The sequence below is a fragment of the Manis pentadactyla genome, chromosome 4 (genome assembly GCF_030020395.1).
Source record: "Manis pentadactyla isolate mManPen7 chromosome 4, mManPen7.hap1, whole genome shotgun sequence".
Lineage (NCBI taxonomy): Eukaryota > Metazoa > Chordata > Mammalia > Pholidota > Manidae > Manis > Manis pentadactyla.
In genome coordinates, this window is record NC_080022.1 from 125,715,300 (window position 1) to 125,736,227 (window position 20,928).

Sequence of the window (20,928 nt, forward strand, 5' to 3'; positions counted from 1 at the left end):
AGACACTCAGGTTCTCCTCACAGAAGCAAAGACAAGCCCTCAGAGCTAAGAACCCAGATCCACAGCAGCATGGTATCTGCCATCATCTGAACAGTGGGACAATCAGCATCTCTTCAGTAATCTTGCATGACTCCCAAAATATGGGACTTGAACACGGGTGTTACGGGAGGCAAGGAAGTAGTGGTAACATGCAATCTGCTCTCTGTTCCTGCAAGTGCCCTGAGAAGAGAGCCTCAGATCTGGGTCAGAGCCAATTTAACAGCTTTCCAACTTCTCCTCCTCCTCCTTCTTAACAAAAGGAGACAAGCCTCCGGACCGCAGCCTTCATAGGCAAGAGGATCAAAAACAGTAACACAGGCTTTGCTTCCATCATCTGTTCACGTTAATGTCTGGCTGATATTTGTAGCAAAGGGCACCACCTTTCAACTTAGGGAAATGCCATAAAGTTTCTTTTAAAACAGACTCATTTTGAAAAAGTGAATCAGTTTTTTGCAAGATGTGTAGGCACAGACATCAGACATCATTCAGGGGGCGTGAAGTCTGGGAAGCACCAAGCTACCTAAAGAAAACTTTGCTTCTCTGCTGATCTAACCTGTTTTATTTCTGGTCTAGGGGGATAGGCCTATACTTTTTATGGGTCCATGTGCAGAACAACATGGCCCCAACTAGTTACAGTAGTGCCTGGGGAAGTGCTGTGACAAGCATAACCTCATTTGACACTCAAAATAACCTCCTCAGTTCAACCCACAAATGTTGCTACTACCTGTGTACAGGTGAAGAAACAGCTGTGCTAGGAGGTTGAGGGACCTGACCAAGCTCACAGGTCTAGAAAACAGGTGATGGGGATCTTGGTACCTCATCTCTGACTCCTGGTTCAGAACCTTATCTTAGATCTCTCAACCCAAATATATTGTTTTTGTTTTGTTTCTTCTTCTCAAGAAAATTAATGCAAGATGGGAAGATTATTAACCTCGACCTACAAAGGACCCAAGGCAGAACCAAAATGTTCCTTCCACATTAATATTCATGAGCCAGAAGTCTTTCAATGTGTGCACTTAACACACTTCAATGGAAAAGACAAGTATGTACAATCGTGACATATGACAGCATCAACGCCACCTCAGGGCCTCTGGCGCTTCCCAGCTCTAACAGGCTTTTTCTGGAGGATTCTGGGAGAGGAGTGCAGGAGATAAGCAGCACTGTTGGAACTGGTCTCAGGTTTAGCAAATGGCTACAGAAAGGGGATCCCGATACCACGGGTTGAAGAAAAGGGGAACAGGTCCCTGGAATTAGAAATCCTCCCCTCATTATAGACGCACATCATCCATCCTGCCTCTCTGATCTCTGCACCTACTACTCTCCCCTTTGTTCCTTCGACCCCAGCCACACTGGCCTTCATTCAGTCCACGAATATGTCAACTTCATTCCCACAAAAGGGCCTTCACACTTGCTGTTCCCACTGCCATGGTCAGTTCTGTACCAGATCCTTGCTTGGCTTCATCCTTCTCATCATTTATGTCTCAGATCAAGTTATCTCCTCAAAAAGCCTGCTTTACCTAACTTTACTGTGCCCTGCCCCCGTCTCCATCATTCCCTTCCAAAATTCCACTGTGCCATCTCCTAGGATTTACAGCTGCTGGAAATGGTCTTGTGAGTTTGTTCACCAGCCTGGTGTCTCCCTCCCAAACTAGGCTACGGCCCCCATGAGAGTGGGGGCCCCATATCTCCCCTCCCTATGCCTACCTTCTTACTTCCTGGGGAAGTGCCTGGCACTTGGGAGTGAACATAAACACACTCACATGCACCCATACACAGACTCCCTACCAAACTCCCTACCTGCCAAATATGATCACTGTCCCAAGAGGTAAAAATGAAAGCAAAGAAACCCCACTGTACCTCGTTCGTGAAGAATCCATGTCCAGCACCAACTTTGCCAAATGTTTCCTTTGTTTTTGAATATTTGGGATTTCCACCTGTGGTTACAGGAGATAAAAGACACAGGAGGGCTGACGCTCAAGATAAATCCTCAAAGAGACTATGGACAGCCATCCAACAAGTCGGCAAGTCTCCCAATCCTTCCTTTCAGATGAAATCATTGTTTTTCCTGCGCTAACAGGCTTTCTGTGTGGGACACCTGCCAGGCCCCCCAGGACCCAGCCCATCACCCGGGCTCTGCGCTCCCCTGATCACTGAGGCCTCCTCATCCCGCTCTCACCTCAACCAGCAGAAATGGGCTCAGTCCCATGTCCCTCTGCTTACAAAGTGGGGAGGAAGGCAATCAGGCCTGACACACAGACCTAATTCAAAACAGATGGCAGAAGGATAAAGGGAACTGGTCTCAGGAGACCTGAGATGCTCCAGAGAATGCAATTAGGGTATATTTTAAAAGAAATAAAGTAAGATTCTTTCCAAAGTAAATAATGAGTAAACACCACCATGGCTTTTCTCAGCTGAGAAGTTCCCCCATAGTGGTTGTGCGTGGATGATCTTTTTATATGTTTATTTCTAAAAATGACTTAACTGAACATTCCAGTGTAGGATTTTGGTACCAGGCCCAGCAAAAGTGGGACAGGACGTGAGCACTTAAAAGGGGAAATTGGACGCAAATTAAACCAAAATCATGTCAGCCTGTGGCTTTGATATAAGAAGAAAATGTAAGGAAATCCAGTGATCTCTGAGGCGTTTTCGATTCACTCTTGGAAGAGGGTAAGTAGTGTTCTGGGTGTAATGACCTCTAGTCAAGCTTCTGGGGTCATAAGAGCCCAGAGGCAAAGCTGGAGAGGCCCATGGGTGTCTGGTTTGTACAAGCGAGTCTCAGGACCCAGGTGAGACCTGCCCCCCGGGTTTGCTTCAGGCTTTGGCTGGGACCCCAGGTCACCTTTATGAAGAGCAAAGGGCCTCGTGTGAATGTTCTAGGCTGGGGGATGACCTGTAACAGGCCAACTGATGCCAATCAGAGAAGCCTAGAGCTGGTCAAGACCAGAGTACCATATCTGGGATTTTCTCCTTGGATACCATTAGGCCCTCAGGTAATTATTTGCCTACATCCTGTACCAGAAATCGCACCAGGGCATGTGGAGATGCTGGCAGCTGTCTAAAAAGGAAACCAGATATGGTCTAGGGCAATGCTGGTCAAAACGGTGCCCTCTAGCTACCTGTGGCTATGCCATTTTAAATTCAAATGAATGAAAACTAAGTCCAATTAAAAATGTAGTTCCACAGTCACACTAACTTCATTTCAAGAGCTCAAGGCCACCAAACTCTGCAGGCATTGCACACTTCCACCATCACAGACAGTCCAATTGAAAGTCTGTGGCGGCCCTACATGGGGCCAAGACTACTGGCGCCATTCTTCCAACAGCAGCTGCTCGCCGCATTTTGGTAATTCTCGCAAGATTTCAAATTTGTTCACTATTATTATATTTGTTATGGTGATCTGTGATCAGTGATTTTAAGCCACTGAAAGCTTAGATGATGGCTAACATTTTTTAGGAATAAGGTATTTTTTAATTAAGGTATGGACTTTTTTTTAGACCTAATGCTACTGTATACTTAGAAAACTATATATGGTGTAAACATAACTTGCATATGCACTGGGAAACCAAAAACATTCACTTGACTCACTTGTTTGCAGTATTTGGTCTATTGTGGAGTTCTGGAGGCAAACCCACAACATACCCAAAGTAGGCTTCTAGTGTCCCCCAACCATTTCCTTTCCTACTTGACAAAATTTCAGTTGGCTGAAGCTAGCAAAACTGTCCCATAGACACTAAAGGTTTTTTTTTGATAAAACAGCTTTATTTAGTATCCTTTAAAATCCAAGAAAGGGATCTACATAAACATAAACTGCAAGAGGCCTCACAGAGTCTCTCGGACATGGTCCCCAGTCTCCGTGTGGGGAGGCTGCTTGTTCATCTCACAAATGCCTTGAGATGGGAGGGCAGGGTGGTGCAGCAGTCAGGATCCTGGGGGGAAGGAGAAAGTGCAGCCAGCTTTGCACCGTCACTCACTGGAATGCCAGCAGCCAAATGGGAGGGTGCAAGAAGCGGGTGGCAAACAGCTAAAGGGGCTGCCCTACTGGGGAATCCTGACCCTACAGTGGGGTAGCAATAATCCATGATTAAAAGCTGCATCAGAGTAGCGGGAGGGACAGAAACGATAAGGCAGGAAGCAAGCTGACCAAAGGGCCAATGTTAGTCCCTGCTCCCTGTTCCCTCATCCATGCCTCATTCCCGCTTACCTCAGCCAGCAGAAACAGGGGCTCGATCACATCTCTCTCTACTTGCAATTCAAAATGAATCAGCTCCTGAGCCAGCTTGTCCTCTGTCTCTCCACAGAGTTTCAGCATCTTCCTGCAACAGAAAGGAACAAACCCATACCGAATACCCTAGAACAAGGTGCAACCTATGTAATACTGTCACATACTGTGTCATACGCCTGCTGGGTAAATGTTCATGACAGTTTAATAAACTTGTCGATTTCCCAGCTGTCCCCTTAACCAACTTACTCTATCCATTTTCATTTCTGAAATTATCAATTTTTTAAATGATTCTAAGCACCTACTGTGTGCCTGGGGTAAAAGGAACATGTAGGGTAATATAAGAGGAATGTGGATACACAGACTCATACATGCTGAATCCACAGGGCTTTTTAAGAGCAAGATGCTTCTATCTCCCCTGAGAGCACTGGCAAAACCAGCTAAATGATGCACAAACAAACCTACATCTTTAAAGACATACCAAACCCTTAATTCCAATGGGCTCTAAAGAAAAGAAACCTCTTTCTCCCAAGCCATGAAAACTTTTATCATACAGGGTGAGTAGGCAAACTGGAATGGAACAACCACCCCAGAAGTTATTAATAATAAACAAACAAGAGAAGACTTGAATGAGTAGAAAGTTACATCCTATTCCTAACTGAGAGGATGCAATACTTCAAAGATGTTCATTTCCCCTGAATGCCACCCAGAGAGTCTTCCCTTTGCATGGTACCATGTTAACTGAAACATGCATAAAAATCCCTTTATTGTAGCGGATTTTTGGAAAGGAACAAAATTAGATGTGTATGTTCAGTTTGTCACCTTTACCTGGGTGTCCTTCCCTTCATTTTCAACCTTGGTGTGTCACTATGTTTTAGGTGTGCCTCAGAAACAGCATGCATGTTTATCCACCTGAGATTCTCTGTATCATAAAGATTTGGATTTATGACATTTACGTCTCTTATGCTTGCAGACATACATTCATTCACTGCTTTTACCTTCATTGTGTTTTCTATTTACTATGCTTTTATTTGCTTACTTTTTCACTTTTTCTTCCTTCCACAGATTTTTTTTCTCTTGTACTTATTTTCCTTTTCATCCTTTCAAGGATTTGAAGTGATACATTCTATTTCTATTCTTTCTGCGGCCAGTCTTTTCTCAAATGTAGTATTATCATCCTTCTTTCAAACAATACATGAGCTTAAAACACTACTTCGCTTTCCACTATTTCAGGGTATTAATTTTTAGTATTTTAGTTTCACTTTGCTTTAAACTCCCCCAAAACTGATCATTATCAAATTGCTATTTTTTAAAACTCAATACTTATTTATATTTCTTTATACTGAATGCAATCCCAAAATATGCCACTTTGGCATAAGGATTATTTTGTGCTGAAGGAAGCTGAGAAGAAGCAGATACAAAAAAGCTCTCTGCCCTCCCCCTATATGCCTAAAAGCAGGGCACAAACTTGCTAAGGTATCCCTCCTCCCCTCTCTACCAGGACGGATAGAAGTTAACCACCAAGGACAACACTAGGCCCTTATCAGCCAGGAGAAGACACCAGAGGAACCCACATGACACACCTTCCTAACTAGCCCTTATCTTCCATTAGTTTCCAGGTACATTTGTCTTCCACAATTTGCTGCCCTAGAAACTCAGGGTTTTTTTTCCCTTTGTCTTGTCATGTCTATAAAAATTATTATTCTTTTGTTGAAAATGCCATATAAGTCTGAGTTCTAGCCACCCTTTGAGTTACTAATCACTGAGTTGTCCCATGTGTGTGCACTGCACATATAAAATATATATGTTTTTCTATTGTTAATCTATTTTTGTCATTTAGTTTGCATGGCTCCATATAAGGAACCTAAGATGGGTAGAGGGAAAAATAATTTTTTCATCCCTTATGCCACATTCACTAACTTTTTTTAATGCCCCATTTGCCTTTCATGCCTTTTCTCTAGACATAATGTTTTACATAACCATAACTAGGCCTTTCAGTGAGAATATGCAAGTAGTAACTTCTCTAAATCTTTGCCTGAAAATATGCTTATTTTCCTCTTATTCTTGAATAGTGATTTAGTTTATCATAGAATCTAGGTTTCTTATATTGTCACTCAGTACTTGAAGACATTACCCTATTATTTCCTGGCATTTTTAAATTGATGTGTAAATAGTGTGCTATCAATCTCATGGGTCTTTGATAATTATCTTTTTTCCTGGTTGATTTTAAATTTCTTTTTTGTTAATAATGTATCATTTTACTATATTGTGTACAGGGATGGATTTCTTCGTGTTGAACTCAATCATGACTTTTTGTGCTTCTTAAATCTAAGACTTCTGTTTTTCTGAAAATCTAGAAGAGAAAAATACATAAAATTCTCTTCCCGTGTTTTCTTCTTCTTCAGGAACTACTACTAGATATTGTGCTATATTCCATCACCCATGCTTCTTGTGGGTTAAATTGCGATTATTTCGAGAATCTCTCACCTGGCCTTAGTGCATATCCATCAATAGGTGTTTCCAAGGGGTGGAGAGAAGTAGTCCATCTCCATATCAATAGGTAATTACAAGGGGGATCGAGGGCCTATCTGGACTGGAGAGGTCGGGTGGGGTCCCTTTTTGCAGCCAGGTTACAAGAGACATGGGAGAGCAGAAATAGACGACTGTTTGTAGGCAATAAACAGGTTTCTCCCACTTTATTTCTCCCTTTGACTGATTTCAGTTCCAAAGGTATTTTGCCTCGGGCTGGGAAAATATTTTCCCCCTGGAGTTACACTTCTCCACTGAATAATGTCTACATCTTTCTCTCTTACACTTCATTCATATATAATTGAATAATTATGCTTCATGTATAACTGACATACAACATTATATGAGTTTCAGGTGTATAACACACTGATTCGATATTTACATATATTGTGAAATGTTCACCACAGTAAGTCTAGGTAACATTTATCACCATACATAGTTACAAAAACAGTTTCTTAAAAATATGGAACACTTCACAAATTTGTGTCATCCTTGTGCAAGAGCCATGCTAATCTTCTCTGTATCATTCCAATTTTAGTATATGCTCTGCTGAAGCAGGCTCTGTTCTTGTTTAATTTTTAAACTTCATTTTTAACATAATTATGTTATATGCATTTATATAATTATTTTGTATTTCCTTTCATGTTGTCCTCTTATTTTTAGACCTTAGGGTACTGATTCCCTACTGATTAAGCCTGCTGATTTGCTCCCATGACAATTCTCTTTTTGGTTTGTTTTTATTGTGAGCTCAAAATCAGCAAGGGTTGTTCTTCTGGGAATCCTAGAAGTTCTGACATCTGACACTGAAAGGTTTCATATTTGCTTCTGCTTCAGCCCTAGAGATTTCAATTGTCCATCAACAATTTTATGCTAATTTCTACACTTGGAAGTTGTTGTGCTGCACAGGCAACATGGCTTCGGGGTCTGGGGTTTCGATTTCTCACTGGCAGGCTTTTCTCCTTCATCATCAAAGTCCCCAGCCAGACTGCAGATGTCCTCAATGCCTCCCTGAGAAGTTCTAGGCCCCCTTTTATGGATGGGAACTTACTTAGATTTGGCACAAACCAATATATGGTGTCACCTTACCCAAGAAGTGTGTCATCTCCCAGGATAGCTGACCCTTCCATCAAACACTGAGCCAGTGTTGTCAAAGGCAATTTTTTCTGAAAAGGAAAAAAACGTTGTCATGAAAACTACTTCAACATTTATCCATTTATTTTAAAATATCAAAAAGTCAAATACTTGCCCAGACTATCTTAGAAATAAACTGGATTTAAAATATATTTAAAACCTAAAAATTCATAGGATACAATGGTGGGTTAGACGCAGAGATGTCAAAATTCGGAAAATTCACACTGAATTAAATTGGCCAATTTGGAAAATGAGCCTAAGGTTCATGCGCTGCATTTTAAAATAAGGTAGGGTTTAAAAGAGAAAAAAGAGATTTTTGACTTAAGTTAACAAAGATTTGAGCAATGCTTTAATTTCTAAAGCTCAGTCTCTCTCCTGAGATGTTTATTAAGCCCCATTTTATAAACAAGGCAGCTTATGGTGAAGAAAGAGAGAAAGTGTCCAGTGCAAAGAAAGTTTTAAACACCAGAATAAGGCACACTCGGTAGGAGAAATAAAATAGTAAGCAAGCACACAAAAAGATGCTCGTATCACTAGTTGTCAGGGAAATCTAAATCACAGCCACGATGAGAGACCACCTCACACCCACGAGGATGGCAACAATAATATAAATAATATTTTTTTAAATGAAGAGAAGTACTGGTGAGCATGTGGAGCAATTGGAGCCTTCATGCAATGCTGGTGGAAACCTACAACAGCGCAACGTTGTGGAGGTTTGGCAGTACTGCAGTAAGTCCAAGAAAACCACTGTGTGACCCAGCAGCAGCACTCAGGTGCATGCGCAAAACAACGGAAAACAGATGAGCAAGAAAAAACACATGCATAAATGTGAACAGCAGCATTAATTGTAATAGCCAAAAGGCAGAAACAGTTCAAATGCCCATCAACCGATGAATGGATAAGCAAATGGGTTCTACCAGATCCTGGAGTTTTATCCAGCCATAAACAGGAATGAAGTCCTGACATGAACCACAACAGGTGAACCTTAAAAATGTCACGCAAAGTGCAATATGCCAGGCACAAAGGGCACTTGCTGTTCAATGCTATTTATATGAAATATCCAGAAGAAGCAAATCCATAGGGACAGGGCATAGATTAGTGAAAGTAGGTTGCCTGGGGCTTGGGGGAGGGGTGATGGGGAATGGCTGCTTAATGTGCACAGTTTTCCTCTGGGAGGATGAAAATCTTCTGGACCTAGACAGTGGTGCTGGTTACACAATACTGGGAATGTACTAAATGTCACTGAATCACAGCCTGTAAAATAGCTGAAATGGTTAATCTTATGATACATAGGAAGGGAGGGAAAGAGGCAGGTAGGAAGGAGCCTGCTGTTCCAGGAGTGTGACTTGACCCATTCCTCCCTAAAGTATCAACAAGCCCTCTCCTTACTGAGCCTGCACCGTTCACCCTCACAGAGAACAAGGTGAGAGCTGTGAACAGATTCTCGGGTCCCCAAGCACCACTGCTACACAGACAGTTCTCCCGAGCCTCCTGTGTCACGACACAGAGAGCATCAGCTGCCTTTCATGCACAGAGCCAGGACTTATGGAGTGCCTTCCAGGCAGCACACCAGGGCTGGATGAAACTAGACGCTCTCGTGGACTTCATGTTCTCATGCATGGAGACAAATAATAAACGCCATGAAGAAGGTGATTTCAAACAACTGGAAGTGGTGTGGACACCAGCAAGTAGGACAGTGGGTACAGTGGGTAGCTGAGGGGCATGAAGCTGTGATGAGGGGCCTCTCAGAATGGGTGGCACGGAAGATACAACCTTACGTACAAGAAAGAGTCAGTGGTGCTTCAAGAAGGTTTGGGAGAGGACATTCTTGGTAGAGGGAACTGCAAGAGCAAAGGTCCTGAGGTGGCAGCGTGCATGACGGGCTTGAGGTCCCCGAGAGGCCAGTGCGGCTGGTGCAAAGTGAGTGCCAGAGACAGTGGGAGAAGGGGGCAGAGGTGGTTACTACACAACCTTGTCAGCCAGAGGCAGGCTCTGGGGTCTTAATCTAAGGGCAGTGGGTGACTACTGAAGGGTTTGTTTAAGAAGCACAAGATCAGATTAAAAAACTCAATCCTGAGACAGACGACCAACTGGCCTGAAAGAGGAATCAAGTTTTTCGGGTTCTGTTCACCAGAACTTAGGAATCTGGTCTGAACATCCAGGAGACCTGAGCACTCTAAAGTTCTCCAGAGAGGACCCTGGGAGATAGGTCAGCCCCCAGGAGTGCCACAGAAGTTCGCCTGGTTCCTGGGAGGAGTCCCGGTAGGGAGAACCAAGAAAGAGGTCCTGGGAGGGGGCCCTCACTGGGTCTGCACCTGGTCCCCGCAATGCCCTGAGACACGCCCACTCCCCGGGAGACAGATGCTTCTCACTCATCACTTCCAACAAAACAGGCATCCTTCTTGGCAAAAACCAGACCAGGTAACTCAGTATTAATACAGCCAAATTTAGACACTACTTTTTATTTGTCCTACAAAGCTATTAGGTACACATTTCCAGAGACTTAATTTAAGGCACAGGAAACAGTATGTCAGGAGAGTACCTACCCCCACCTTTCATTTTTTTAAAAAGTTATTTAAAACACATTAAAAAAAAAATGTCTGAAGTGGGTAAAAGAGAAAAGAGTAAAAAAAAAAAAAGAATTAAGCAGGTATAATATGCGTTATGGTCACAGAGAGACTGTGGCTGAAGGTGTTAGCTCTGAATCAGGTGTGATCTTCTTCCCCAGGGACATCTGGAAATGACTGGAGATACTTTTGATTCTCACACACGGGGAACACCACTGGCATCTAATGGACAGAGGCCAGGGGTGCTGCTAAACGCCCTAGAACATGCAGGACAGTCCCCCAAAATAAAGAATTATCCAGCCCAAAATGCCAACTCTGCCTGAGTTGAGCAACAGGGTCTAAAGGCAGGTCTTCAAACAGCAGGTTCCTAAGTGTTCCCGTAACTGGCCAGTGAGGACACTCCACCCTGAATGTTAGCTCGAGGCATCATGGTACCGGAGCTCGCACAGGAAGACCCCTGCAGTTCGTGCTGTTTCCAGTGCCCAGGATCCACCTATAGAGCATGACCTCAGCTTTTCAGAGCCCTTCTTAAAAATTTGACAAGGAAGCAAGATAAGAGAGGTCTTGCCTGTAACAGACCAAAGGGAAGTTCTTTATCTTATTTATTTTATTGAAATATAGTGGATATACAATATTATATTGGTTTCTATGATTCAAGTTACCTACTTTATTAAATGTCCACTCCAATAAATATAGTTACTATCTGTTAACATAGCTTATTGACTATATTCTCTGACAATACTATTGAGTTCATTCTCTATGCTGTACTTTCATTTCCATGAATAATTTATATTCTAATTGAGACTTTGTGCCTCTTTACCCCTTTCACCTATTTCACTCACCCACCAAGTACCTCCCCCATGGTAATTGCCAGTCTGTTCTCCATGTCTGTGAGTCCATCTGTGTTTTACTCATTAGGTTTAGTTTTTGTTTGCTTTTTGATTCCACAATAAGTGAAATCATATGGTATTTGTCTTTCTCTGCCTGGCTCATTTCACTGAGCATAATACCCTCTGGGTCAAAGGAAACTTCTAATACCCTGGGAGTTGACATCCTTTGGGGAGATGCATCTACCCATTGGTAAGTGGAGTTTTTCCAAATATGGGAAGATTAGATCCATTAGTCCTGTTTGTGAGTCAAGCAGAAAACTGTGCCTATGGGGGACTAACATAGTGAAGGTCAAGGTCAGAACAAAGACGGCCCCTAGAGGACCCTGAAGCTGATCAGTCTTGGAGGAAGGACGGTGAAGGGACAGCCAAATGTCTGTTGGGCAAAATTCAGACTAGACTGCAAAACCCAGCTTGAATGCTGTGACCAGAGGGGCCCTGCTCCTGAGCCACAGAGGAAGCGTTACTTACCAGCTATTTCTGGTCCCCTAACACCCTTCTGACATGCTCTAATTCAGCAAAGAGGGTAGCATTAAGTGACAAAGTGCCACAAAATGAGAAAGTTAGTCCTGTTTCACTTAGGATTTTAACATGGAGGATAATCTTTCTCTCTGGTTTTCTCTTGTATCTATCTATCTATCTGTGGGGGGAGGTATTTGAGAGGACATGGCCAACGGTTCACCCATGAGCTGGACCCAGCAATCGAGGGCTCCTCACTCCCTCCCCTATCCTTGAAATGGGTGCTGTGCTTGCCTTCCCCAGACTAGAAGTTGCCCCAAGGACACAGCCTCGAGACAGAAGGTGCTGTTGAGACCATCTGTGTGGTACACATGACCGAACCCAGTTAAGGCCTCTACACCAACTTAGGATTCCGGCTGGTAGGAGTAGAGACCTACTCATCCGGTGGCTGCCCAAGACAAGCCTCATATTCAAGTCCCCTTGCCTATTAAGCCTGCCACCTCCCAATCTGGAGTGGCTGCCTCTTTCTTCAGTCTCACCAAGCACTTGGTGGACAGGAGTCAGTTCACAAACCAATGCTACCTCAAGTAAATTAACTGAGGAGGAAATACATGCCTATGGTACAGAACTCAAAAGGTGCCAGAGAGTCCCACATCCTTAGCTCTCAGCTACCTAGTTCCCCTCACCAGAGACCATGACAGTCACCAGTTGTTTGTGTGGCCTTCCATAAATATTCTAAGCAGATTCAGTTACATAAAGTTGACCCTTGAACAACCTGGAGGTTAAGGATGCCAACACTCTGTGTGGTTGAAAATCCATGTGTAACTTTTGACTCCCCAAAAACTTAACTACTAACAGCACACTGTTGACTGGAAGCCTTAATGATAACATAAACAGTCAATTAACTTGTACTTTTGTGTTAGATGTACTGTATACTACATTCTTACAATAAAGTAAGCTAGAGGAAAATAAGTGTTTTTTCAAAGTGTTACAAATTTCCAAGAAGTTTTCCAATATATTTATTGAAAAAAATCTACATATAAGTGGACCCTCACATAGTTCAAACCCTTGTTGTTCCAGGGTTGGCTGTGTGTGTATGTGTGTGTGTGTTTAGGGGTCCATATTCTGCTCACCCCCACTTCATGTGTGAGGCTACTGCATTCTGGAAGGACAAAATTTCCCAAAGATCGAGAAAAGCTGCTGAAATTGGTTTCTCTCCACTGTAGGGATTTAGGCTGAGAGCCACCCAACATCCAGGTGAATATTCATGCCCCAGTAAAAAGATTTGACCGATTTAGCAAGCTTCATCCTGGCCAGTGATTTTTCAGGTCAAAGAGAAGCTACTGAAATAAACTTTTCCCCAATTCTAGAGTACCGAGAGAAACTTAAGAATTGAGGGAAGAAAAGACACGATGTCCCAGCATTTGGAAGTAGTCAGTCTGACTTGTCTGAGATGGCCGTTCTCACTAAAAATACTATGGACATAAGCAACACAGTTTGTAGGATGACTCAGAGACAGAAAGTCTTACTCTAATATCCACCATGCTTCCCAAACACACACACACACACACACATTCTCTCTTTCTCTCCATATTCTCCATCTCTGAAAATGGCTGTCTACTATCCTCTAGTTTCAAGCCTTGGCAACTAGCTCTTCTATGGCTCACCCCCCAGAAGACACAGGCTAGACTTGTTGCTTGGGGCTCAGTGGCTCTCAAAATGGTCATTCCAGCCTAACAGTGGGGACATAATAACAAAAGCAGGTTATATTTCTTTAATATTTATTCACTGTAAGTGTTGTACTAGGCATTTTTACACACATTACTTCACCAATCTCTCAAACAGTCTTACTGGGGAAGAATTTATCATTGTTCTTACCACTTTCTGAATGAAGAAACAAGGCATGTGGAGGTAATGGACTTGCCCAAGATCAGGCATAGTCAGGAAGGAGGAGAGCTGGGCTTCGACCTTAGGTCATCAGATTCCAGAGCTTAAATTCAGAACCATCATGCTACATTGTTTCTGCATAGAACAGGAGGGATTCCAGCTGACTTGCTGATACATTAGGCAGGTTCCATGCCTCAAATACTTACGGACCATCCATGCATGACATGGTTATTTTTAGCATTGCCTACCCTATGGTCAGCCCATTCCAGGCATTAATGCCATGAATTAAGGGAAGGAAAGCCCTGGGATATGGCCTTGATGGAAACACGAGATCCCCCACAGATCAGTGATGGGGAACATGAACCAAAGGAACGACCACAATGGTTTCAGAGAATGATACACGATGTGAGAGAAATTAAATAGGGGAGGGAGGGAGCAAAACACAATACGTGTTAGGGAAACGACACTGAGAAGGTGACATCCATGCTGAGAAAGGACGGCAGTGGTGCTGGCCTGAGATGCTGGGTAGGAATCATCCATACAAAGGGCAGAGCAAGCACACAGTTCCCACAGTGGAGAGGAGCTAGGCCTCATCAGTACAGGGCAGTGCTTGGCCAGTGATGAACGGTGGGGGGAGCAAGAAATGAGCTCAGAGAAGCAGGGGAACAAGGCATTAGGAGCCCAGGGCCCAGGTAAGGGGTTTGGATTTCATTCCTCAGGGGGAATCCTCAGGTAGAGTTTAAGCAGGAGAGAGCAGGCATCACTGGATTTCCATTTTAAACACTCACTCGGGCTTGGCTCAGCGAATGGCTTATGAAGGGAAGAGTGGAGACCTGCCAGGAATCACTGTGCTCCGGCAGGAGATGACAGTTGCATGGACCCGGGGGGTAAACGTAGAAGCAAATGGAATTCTTTGGAGGAAGAGACAGCAGGACTTACTGAGAGTCTGGGTGTAGGGCTGTGGAAATGGAGAGTACAGGATGATGCCTGGGATTTAGATGTGAGCAAGTGGATAGATTCACACACCATTCTCAACTCCCCTGCTTCCTTTGCCAGCTCCCCTCCTGCTGGAGCTTCAGCGTCACAGCCCCTGGGGTTCTGGATTCAAGGGCCATTTTCTCCTTCGGTGATCTCTTCAGCACACAGCCTCAACAGTCACTGAGAGGGGCCTTGAGATGCCCTGCTTTCCTCTTACCCCACATCCACTCACTTGCCAGCTCCAGTACTCCGCCCTGGTATCTGCCAATTTCTCTCCCTCTGCACTGTCCCCACCTCACCCAGACTGCTCCCCAAGTTGTCTAACTGTCCCCTACTTCCACCCTGTCCCCCACTTATCCACTCTTCCCACAATCGCCAATAAATCTGATCATCCTACTCCTGATTGAAACATGGCTATTGAGGACAAAGTCCAAATCCTTACAAAGGCCTGCGAGGTGCAACAGGGTCCCCTGCCATCCCACATCCTGCCCTAGCCTTGGGGTCCTCCATTCTCACTCTGGCCACCTTCTCATTTCTCAAAAATGCCCAGCTCTGTCCTGCCTCTGGAAACTCTGCACAGGCTGTCCTCTGACCTGGAAGCACGTTTACCCACTTCCTCAAGGAAATCCACAGCAGCTTTTCCTCTCAGCACTGAGAACTCTCTGAGTAGCTAATGACCTCTGCGTGACGGCTGCTTCCCTCTGGACCGCAGCTTCCACAGGACAGGAATCCGCCTGTGACTTCGCACATACACTGCCTTGCGTGGCAGACTTGGTACTTCGAAGTATTCTTGGCGGAAGGTGGAGAAAGACTTTCACATGCTAACAGTGTATTTGCTGAACATGACCTCCCTGTAAGAAATGCCGGGACGGTGAGAAACATAACATGTTCATTATACTGACAAGTCCTAAGCACCTATGAATTTTAGCCTGGCTATTCGCCTAGACTAAAGAAGGCAACACGGAAACCTAATTCACATCCTATCCATCCTCCATGCCACATAAGGCATCCAGGTGAACTCAATACCCACCAGATAATACTGCGCTGCTCACTGCAATGGTGGTAACAAAACCCCACCCTCCTGCCCCCTCCCATGTGACAGCCCGCTGCAGATTTCAGAGCCACACCTCTAAAGCTTTAGTGTTGGAAACTGTAACTAAAGTTCTAAAGGGCTAATCAATGAGCTTGCTATAAAGGAGGCAGCAAAAAGTAACTTACATGTGCTCACATAAAATGCAGACGCTGCCTGGAAGCCACTGACGTCCCTCCCAATCCTGAGCCCCTGAGATGCTGGGACTGCACATGCGTGCTTCAGCTGGCCTCCTTCCCTTAACCTGACCCTCTCTTCACACCTCACTTCCCTGGCTGCTGTTTGTTCATTCATTCCCCCATCCCCATTTATCCTTTTCTCATCTATTTTTTTTTTAAGTTTCCCTCTTTTTATCATTTTCTTTTTGCCCATTCCTTACACCTTGACACATCTCCTTACCTAATCATGACAAAGAACTGGGCCTGTATTTCAGCGCTTGAGGTAATTAACAAGGGTCATGCTTCCTATTAAATCTCTTGATGTGTTACTTTAGAAGAAACAGCAAAGATGCTGGAGTCTTGGCCCTGGTGCTTCCTCACGGGGCCCTGGGAGGGATGTTAAGCCCCGTCCTCTGGGGAACTGTCAATGCCAATCATGCTCTGACCTGTTGGCCTTGCCAAGTCTCCAATTTCCTATTAAGACAATATATTTAGAACATTCAGGGGGCCACATGCCTCTTAACTGATAAAATTTGCAAGACCCTCAATCCAGTGAAAACCCTACACGTCTAGGTAATTTTACCTTATCCCATAAAAATGTATCAGTAGTAATCAGCCCACTGACACCGAAAGCCAGTTTCAAGCTCCTGGTGGTAATCTTCATATATTACTCTGGATACCAAGATAAACTGTAGACCAGTTGTTTTAAAGATGGTGCTTCTTGGAACAAAAGAAAGGCGGTGGGTCCTAGGCAGGCCTGGCTGCAGGCCCCTACCCAGCACAGTTCCTGGAATTCCATATAAAGGTATTTGATGACAGGGTTTCATGTCAAAACAACTTTACAAACTCTCCCTTTGGACTATTCAGGTTCCCCTTCCTGAAACTGATGATACACACAGAATTACTGACATAGACATTTTCCAAAGCTGTGAACATTCTATTTCTACTACACATAAATGATGCCTGCTGGAAAGATTAAGAAAGAAGAAACCAGGGCTGAAATGAAAACCGAATGCTTGATGGAACAAGCAGAGCGGGTTCCTGTCCGGCAGCCTGAGATAGATGAAGCAGGCATGTGGCACAACAGTCAACAGAACTGAGGCCACAATAGGCTGGCAGGGCTCAGACCACCAGGAAGCACAAGTCAATGATAAGGTCGGAGAAAACCAACAGGCACTGAACATGCCTACTGTAAATTCAAGGAGGAAAAACCTTCTGAGACTGCATATCCCCCATAATAAAGCCAAGAGAACATCTAATAATATTTTTAATCTTTGGTGGGGTTGAGGAGGGAGGAAGCCTGCAACAACTGTTTGCACCCAGGACTGTTCAGCGGAACCACATTGTGCAACACCTGTTGTTCCTGAGCTAGGTTACATGCACCAGAGCACCTCCACTCAGCAGGTTCCCTATATTGTTTCATTATAGCAAAAACAGTTTTCACATGGGCCTTTATAGCACCTCAAACCTCCAAAACTATAGTAGTCTTTTCCATGAGATCTTAAGACACTATGGAGGCAATGGAATCTAGGGATGAGCGGAGGCAGTGGGGAGGGAAAGGTGAGAGCTTCCCTAAAGGCGCCGTCCTCCCAGTTGCTCTGGCTGGGGAGGGCAAGAGAGGGACTGTGCCTTCTCTACTGAGGGCCAGGGCACTCCAGACAGGGTCAAAGGGCAGGAGAGGTAGGAGGGGCTGCCACAGTAGAAACACACCACAGGCTGACACTCATGGAGAGGCTGTACAGGCAGACCTCATTTCATGGGGCTTCCCTTTACTGTGCTCAGCAGACACTGCCTTTTTCTTTTTAAAACAAATTGAAGGTTTGTGGCAACCTGGTGCAGAACAAGTCCACCGGCACCATTTTTCCAATAGCATCCCCTCACTTTGTGTCTCTGTGCCACATTTTGGAATTCTCACAATATGTCAAACATTTTTGTTATTATTATATTTGTTATGGTGATTTGTGATCAGAGATCACAATTCGCTGAAAGTTCAAATGATGGTTAGCATTTCATAGCAAAAAGCATTTTTTAATTAAGGTATGCACTTTTTTTTAGACATAAAGCTATTACATACTTAATGGACTACAGTATAGACATGACTTTATATGCACTGGGAAACCAAGACACTCATTTGATTTGCTTTATTGAGATATTTGTGCTATTGCAGTAGCGTGCAACCCAGCCCACAATATCTCTGAGGTGTGCCTGTATAAGCAGCCACACTGAACACAGCCCCCCGGGGTGGGGCCCCACCCTCAGTGGGCATGTTTCAAGCTGCCTGGGGTGGGAGAGCACTTACGGAACGCTTGTCGGCCTCTGCCCCTTGCTGGCCCTGGAGACATGCGGTGAGCTTCTTGTGCGTGCTGTGGGAGACTTGCTTCACCAGCTCCAGGCGCTTCTCCACCTGCAGACAGAGCAGTGGGCAGTGGCAGTGGGTAAGGGCAAGGTCAGGAGAGGTGGGGTCCAATCAGGGAAAGAAGGCTGACCCATGTTCCTGCAAGGACTTATGGGGAGACAACGTCTAACATCTGAGATCTGGAGGGGACATGGTCGCAGACTCTGGGGCTCTCTGCTAACCAGGCAGTGAAACGTTAAATGTCTCCTGAGAAATCTTACCTAAACCAGTATTTAAAATGCAAGGTATTATTGTAAAGGATAAACATGTGTCCTTAAATAGATTGTAGGAGGAGCAGTTTGAGCAGTTTAAACAGCATTGGGAATGGCTTGGTTTTCAAGGGGAAGCACCTTTGGTGTCTATGAGCTGAGGACTAGTAACAACCTTACCTGAAGAAGATCTTCACTCAGAACTTCGGTCTTTTCTGCCCTAAAGAAAAAATTAAGAAACATATTAGTTAAAAAAAAATGGCTAGGAACATAGTCTCACACTTACTCCCTACTCTTTTCTCTTATGGGGAGGCTAGAAAAACAGACATTAGTTTATTCTCTACCAAGAGAAAATACAGACAATACTGGGATTTACCAGGGACCTTAAATAGTCTGGCAAACAGGATTCGCTGAGGAGTCTCCTGCCACAGACTGGAACCTGAAGGACAGCAAACACACTTCTTTTGTTCTCACTTTTTTTTTTTAGGTAACAGAATTAAGTATGTTCCCCCATCCATATCCTTGGCCTCACCTGAAACAAATAAGCTAAAAAGAAATCTTAGCAGAGATCAGCAAACATGGAGAAAGCACTATGTCCAAGTGATGAAGGCAAATGCTACCCCTGAGATCCGGCACCAAGAGCAGGCCTACCAGAAAGTGGGGCCTTGAACCTGAGATGAACGCTCAGGGAGAGAGCCTGAACACTGGCTGAAGTGGCCTCGACCTGTTAGCAAACCCCTGCCTCACATCAGAGGAGAATGCAAATCTTTAGAGATAAGGTTCAGCCACTGAGTTCTCACACACACATGTGTTTCTCCCTCCTTCCTTCCCTCCCTCTCCCTCTCTCTCTCTCTCTCCCTCCACTCCTCACCCCCACTCACACAAATTGCAAATTCACGTGAAAACTAATCAACACTAAGAGTACAGAGAAAGAAGAAACAACATATAGAGAACTCCAGTGACTGGAATTATCAAAGATTGTAACATGTATAAAACGTTTAAAAACAAATGATACATTAACAAAATCAGTGAGAGGACTTCTGCTTCTGGGAAGATGGATTAAACTAATTTTACCTATCCCTTCCATTAAGTAAAAAAAAAAAAAAATCACCTCAGGACCTTACATATAAAACAAATAAGCAAATCTGCAAGGTGGAGAAGAGGTACCCTGGCCAGGGATCACCACACCCAGGAATGACATGTGGGGACTTCTTGCTTCATATATTCCAGACTTGGAGCTTAAGAAACTATGACTTGAAATACCAATGGGTGCAGAAAAAAGAAGCCCAACAAACGCCAAAGGATCAGGAAAGCAGCAGCACAGCAAGAAAGAAAATGGCTAGACAATAACTGCTCGCTCCTGCCAAGCACTACAGAAAAAAACCTGTCACCCTGCCCCACCCACACCAGCAAAGGCTGAGTAAGGAGCCCAGACTTCCAGGCTCATCAGGCTGGAACAGGCACACAAGTCTCCCCTCCTCCGGTAACAGTGGAAACCACATGAGTAGTCGGGACACTCACCTCACCTGGTGGTGATGAAGGAGCCCTCCCCTCCCCACGGAGGCAGTGTCCCAGGAGGTTTAGTGGAGTCAGGACTTCCATCGCCATCCAGTGCCAACCAGGCCACCCTCTTCTATGGCATCAATGGAAGCCAAGTGCGTGAGCATTAAGCCACTCCTAGGTCTCCCAGCCAGGGAGGTATCAGCAAAGGCCTAATGGGGAGCCACAACCCCCACTCCCTCCCAGCAGTAATGAGGAGCACCCCCTCCCACCTTGGGTGTGATGGTCAAGTGAGAAACCTGGACTTCTACTCCCACTTGACAGTAACAAAGCAGAATTCTCTCTACCCCGGCTGGAATGGTATCAGAGAAAGTTTATATAAAATCTAGTTTCAAAATATAATATCCAGGTTTCACTAAAACATTCCTCATCATACTAAGAACCAGAAAAATCTCAAATTGAATGAAAAAAAAAAAAAAACCAACAGCAAGATGACAGAGATGTTAGAATTATCTAACAAAGATTTTAAGACAGTCATTATAAAAATGCTTCAATGAGCAATTATGAACAGGCTTGGAACAAATTTTAACAAATAGAAAGTCTCAGAGAAGTAGAAGATATAAAGAATGAAATGAAAATTTTAGAACTAAATTTAATTTACTAAAATATAATAAGGCAAAATTTAAAATCCCAGGAGACAGGTTTTAACTGCAGAATGGAGAAGGCAGAAGAAAGAATTGGTGAACTGGAAGAAAGCCCAGTAGAAACTTCCCAGTCTAAACAATAGAGCAAAAGTAGAACAAACCAGTAAGTAAACAAAACCAAAGTTTCAGAGAGCTGTGGGATGATAACAAAAGATTAAATATTTATGTCCTCAGAG

General features: G+C 44.1%; 1 protein-coding gene, 1 long non-coding RNA gene and 1 other non-coding gene across 7 annotated transcripts in view; 1 reads left to right on the plus strand and 2 right to left on the minus strand.

The window, feature by feature from the left end:
* LOC130683434 (uncharacterized) overlaps positions 1 to 20,928 on the plus strand; it is a 428,515-nt gene that overhangs the window by 359,468 nt on the left and 48,119 nt on the right. The window lies entirely within an intron of this gene.
* ARHGAP44 (Rho GTPase activating protein 44) overlaps positions 1 to 20,928 on the minus strand; it is a 200,395-nt gene that overhangs the window by 73,977 nt on the left and 105,490 nt on the right. For all 4 annotated transcript variants that reach the window (XM_036920695.2, XM_036920691.2, XM_036920690.2 and 1 more), the window contains exons 2-6: positions 18,729 to 18,768; positions 18,244 to 18,348; positions 7,874 to 7,950; positions 4,241 to 4,352; positions 1,897 to 1,973 (exon numbers count right to left, since the gene is read on the minus strand). In XM_036920695.2, coding sequence (XP_036776590.2) covers positions 1,897 to 1,973; positions 4,241 to 4,352; positions 7,874 to 7,950; positions 18,244 to 18,348; positions 18,729 to 18,768 — 411 coding nt within the window. The remainder of the gene's footprint in view (positions 1 to 1,896; positions 1,974 to 4,240; positions 4,353 to 7,873; positions 7,951 to 18,243; positions 18,349 to 18,728; positions 18,769 to 20,928) is intronic.
* LOC118929999 (U6 spliceosomal RNA) lies at positions 7,245 to 7,347 on the minus strand. Its single transcript, XR_005031823.2, has one exon. It is a non-coding gene; the product is annotated as a U6 spliceosomal RNA (small nuclear RNA).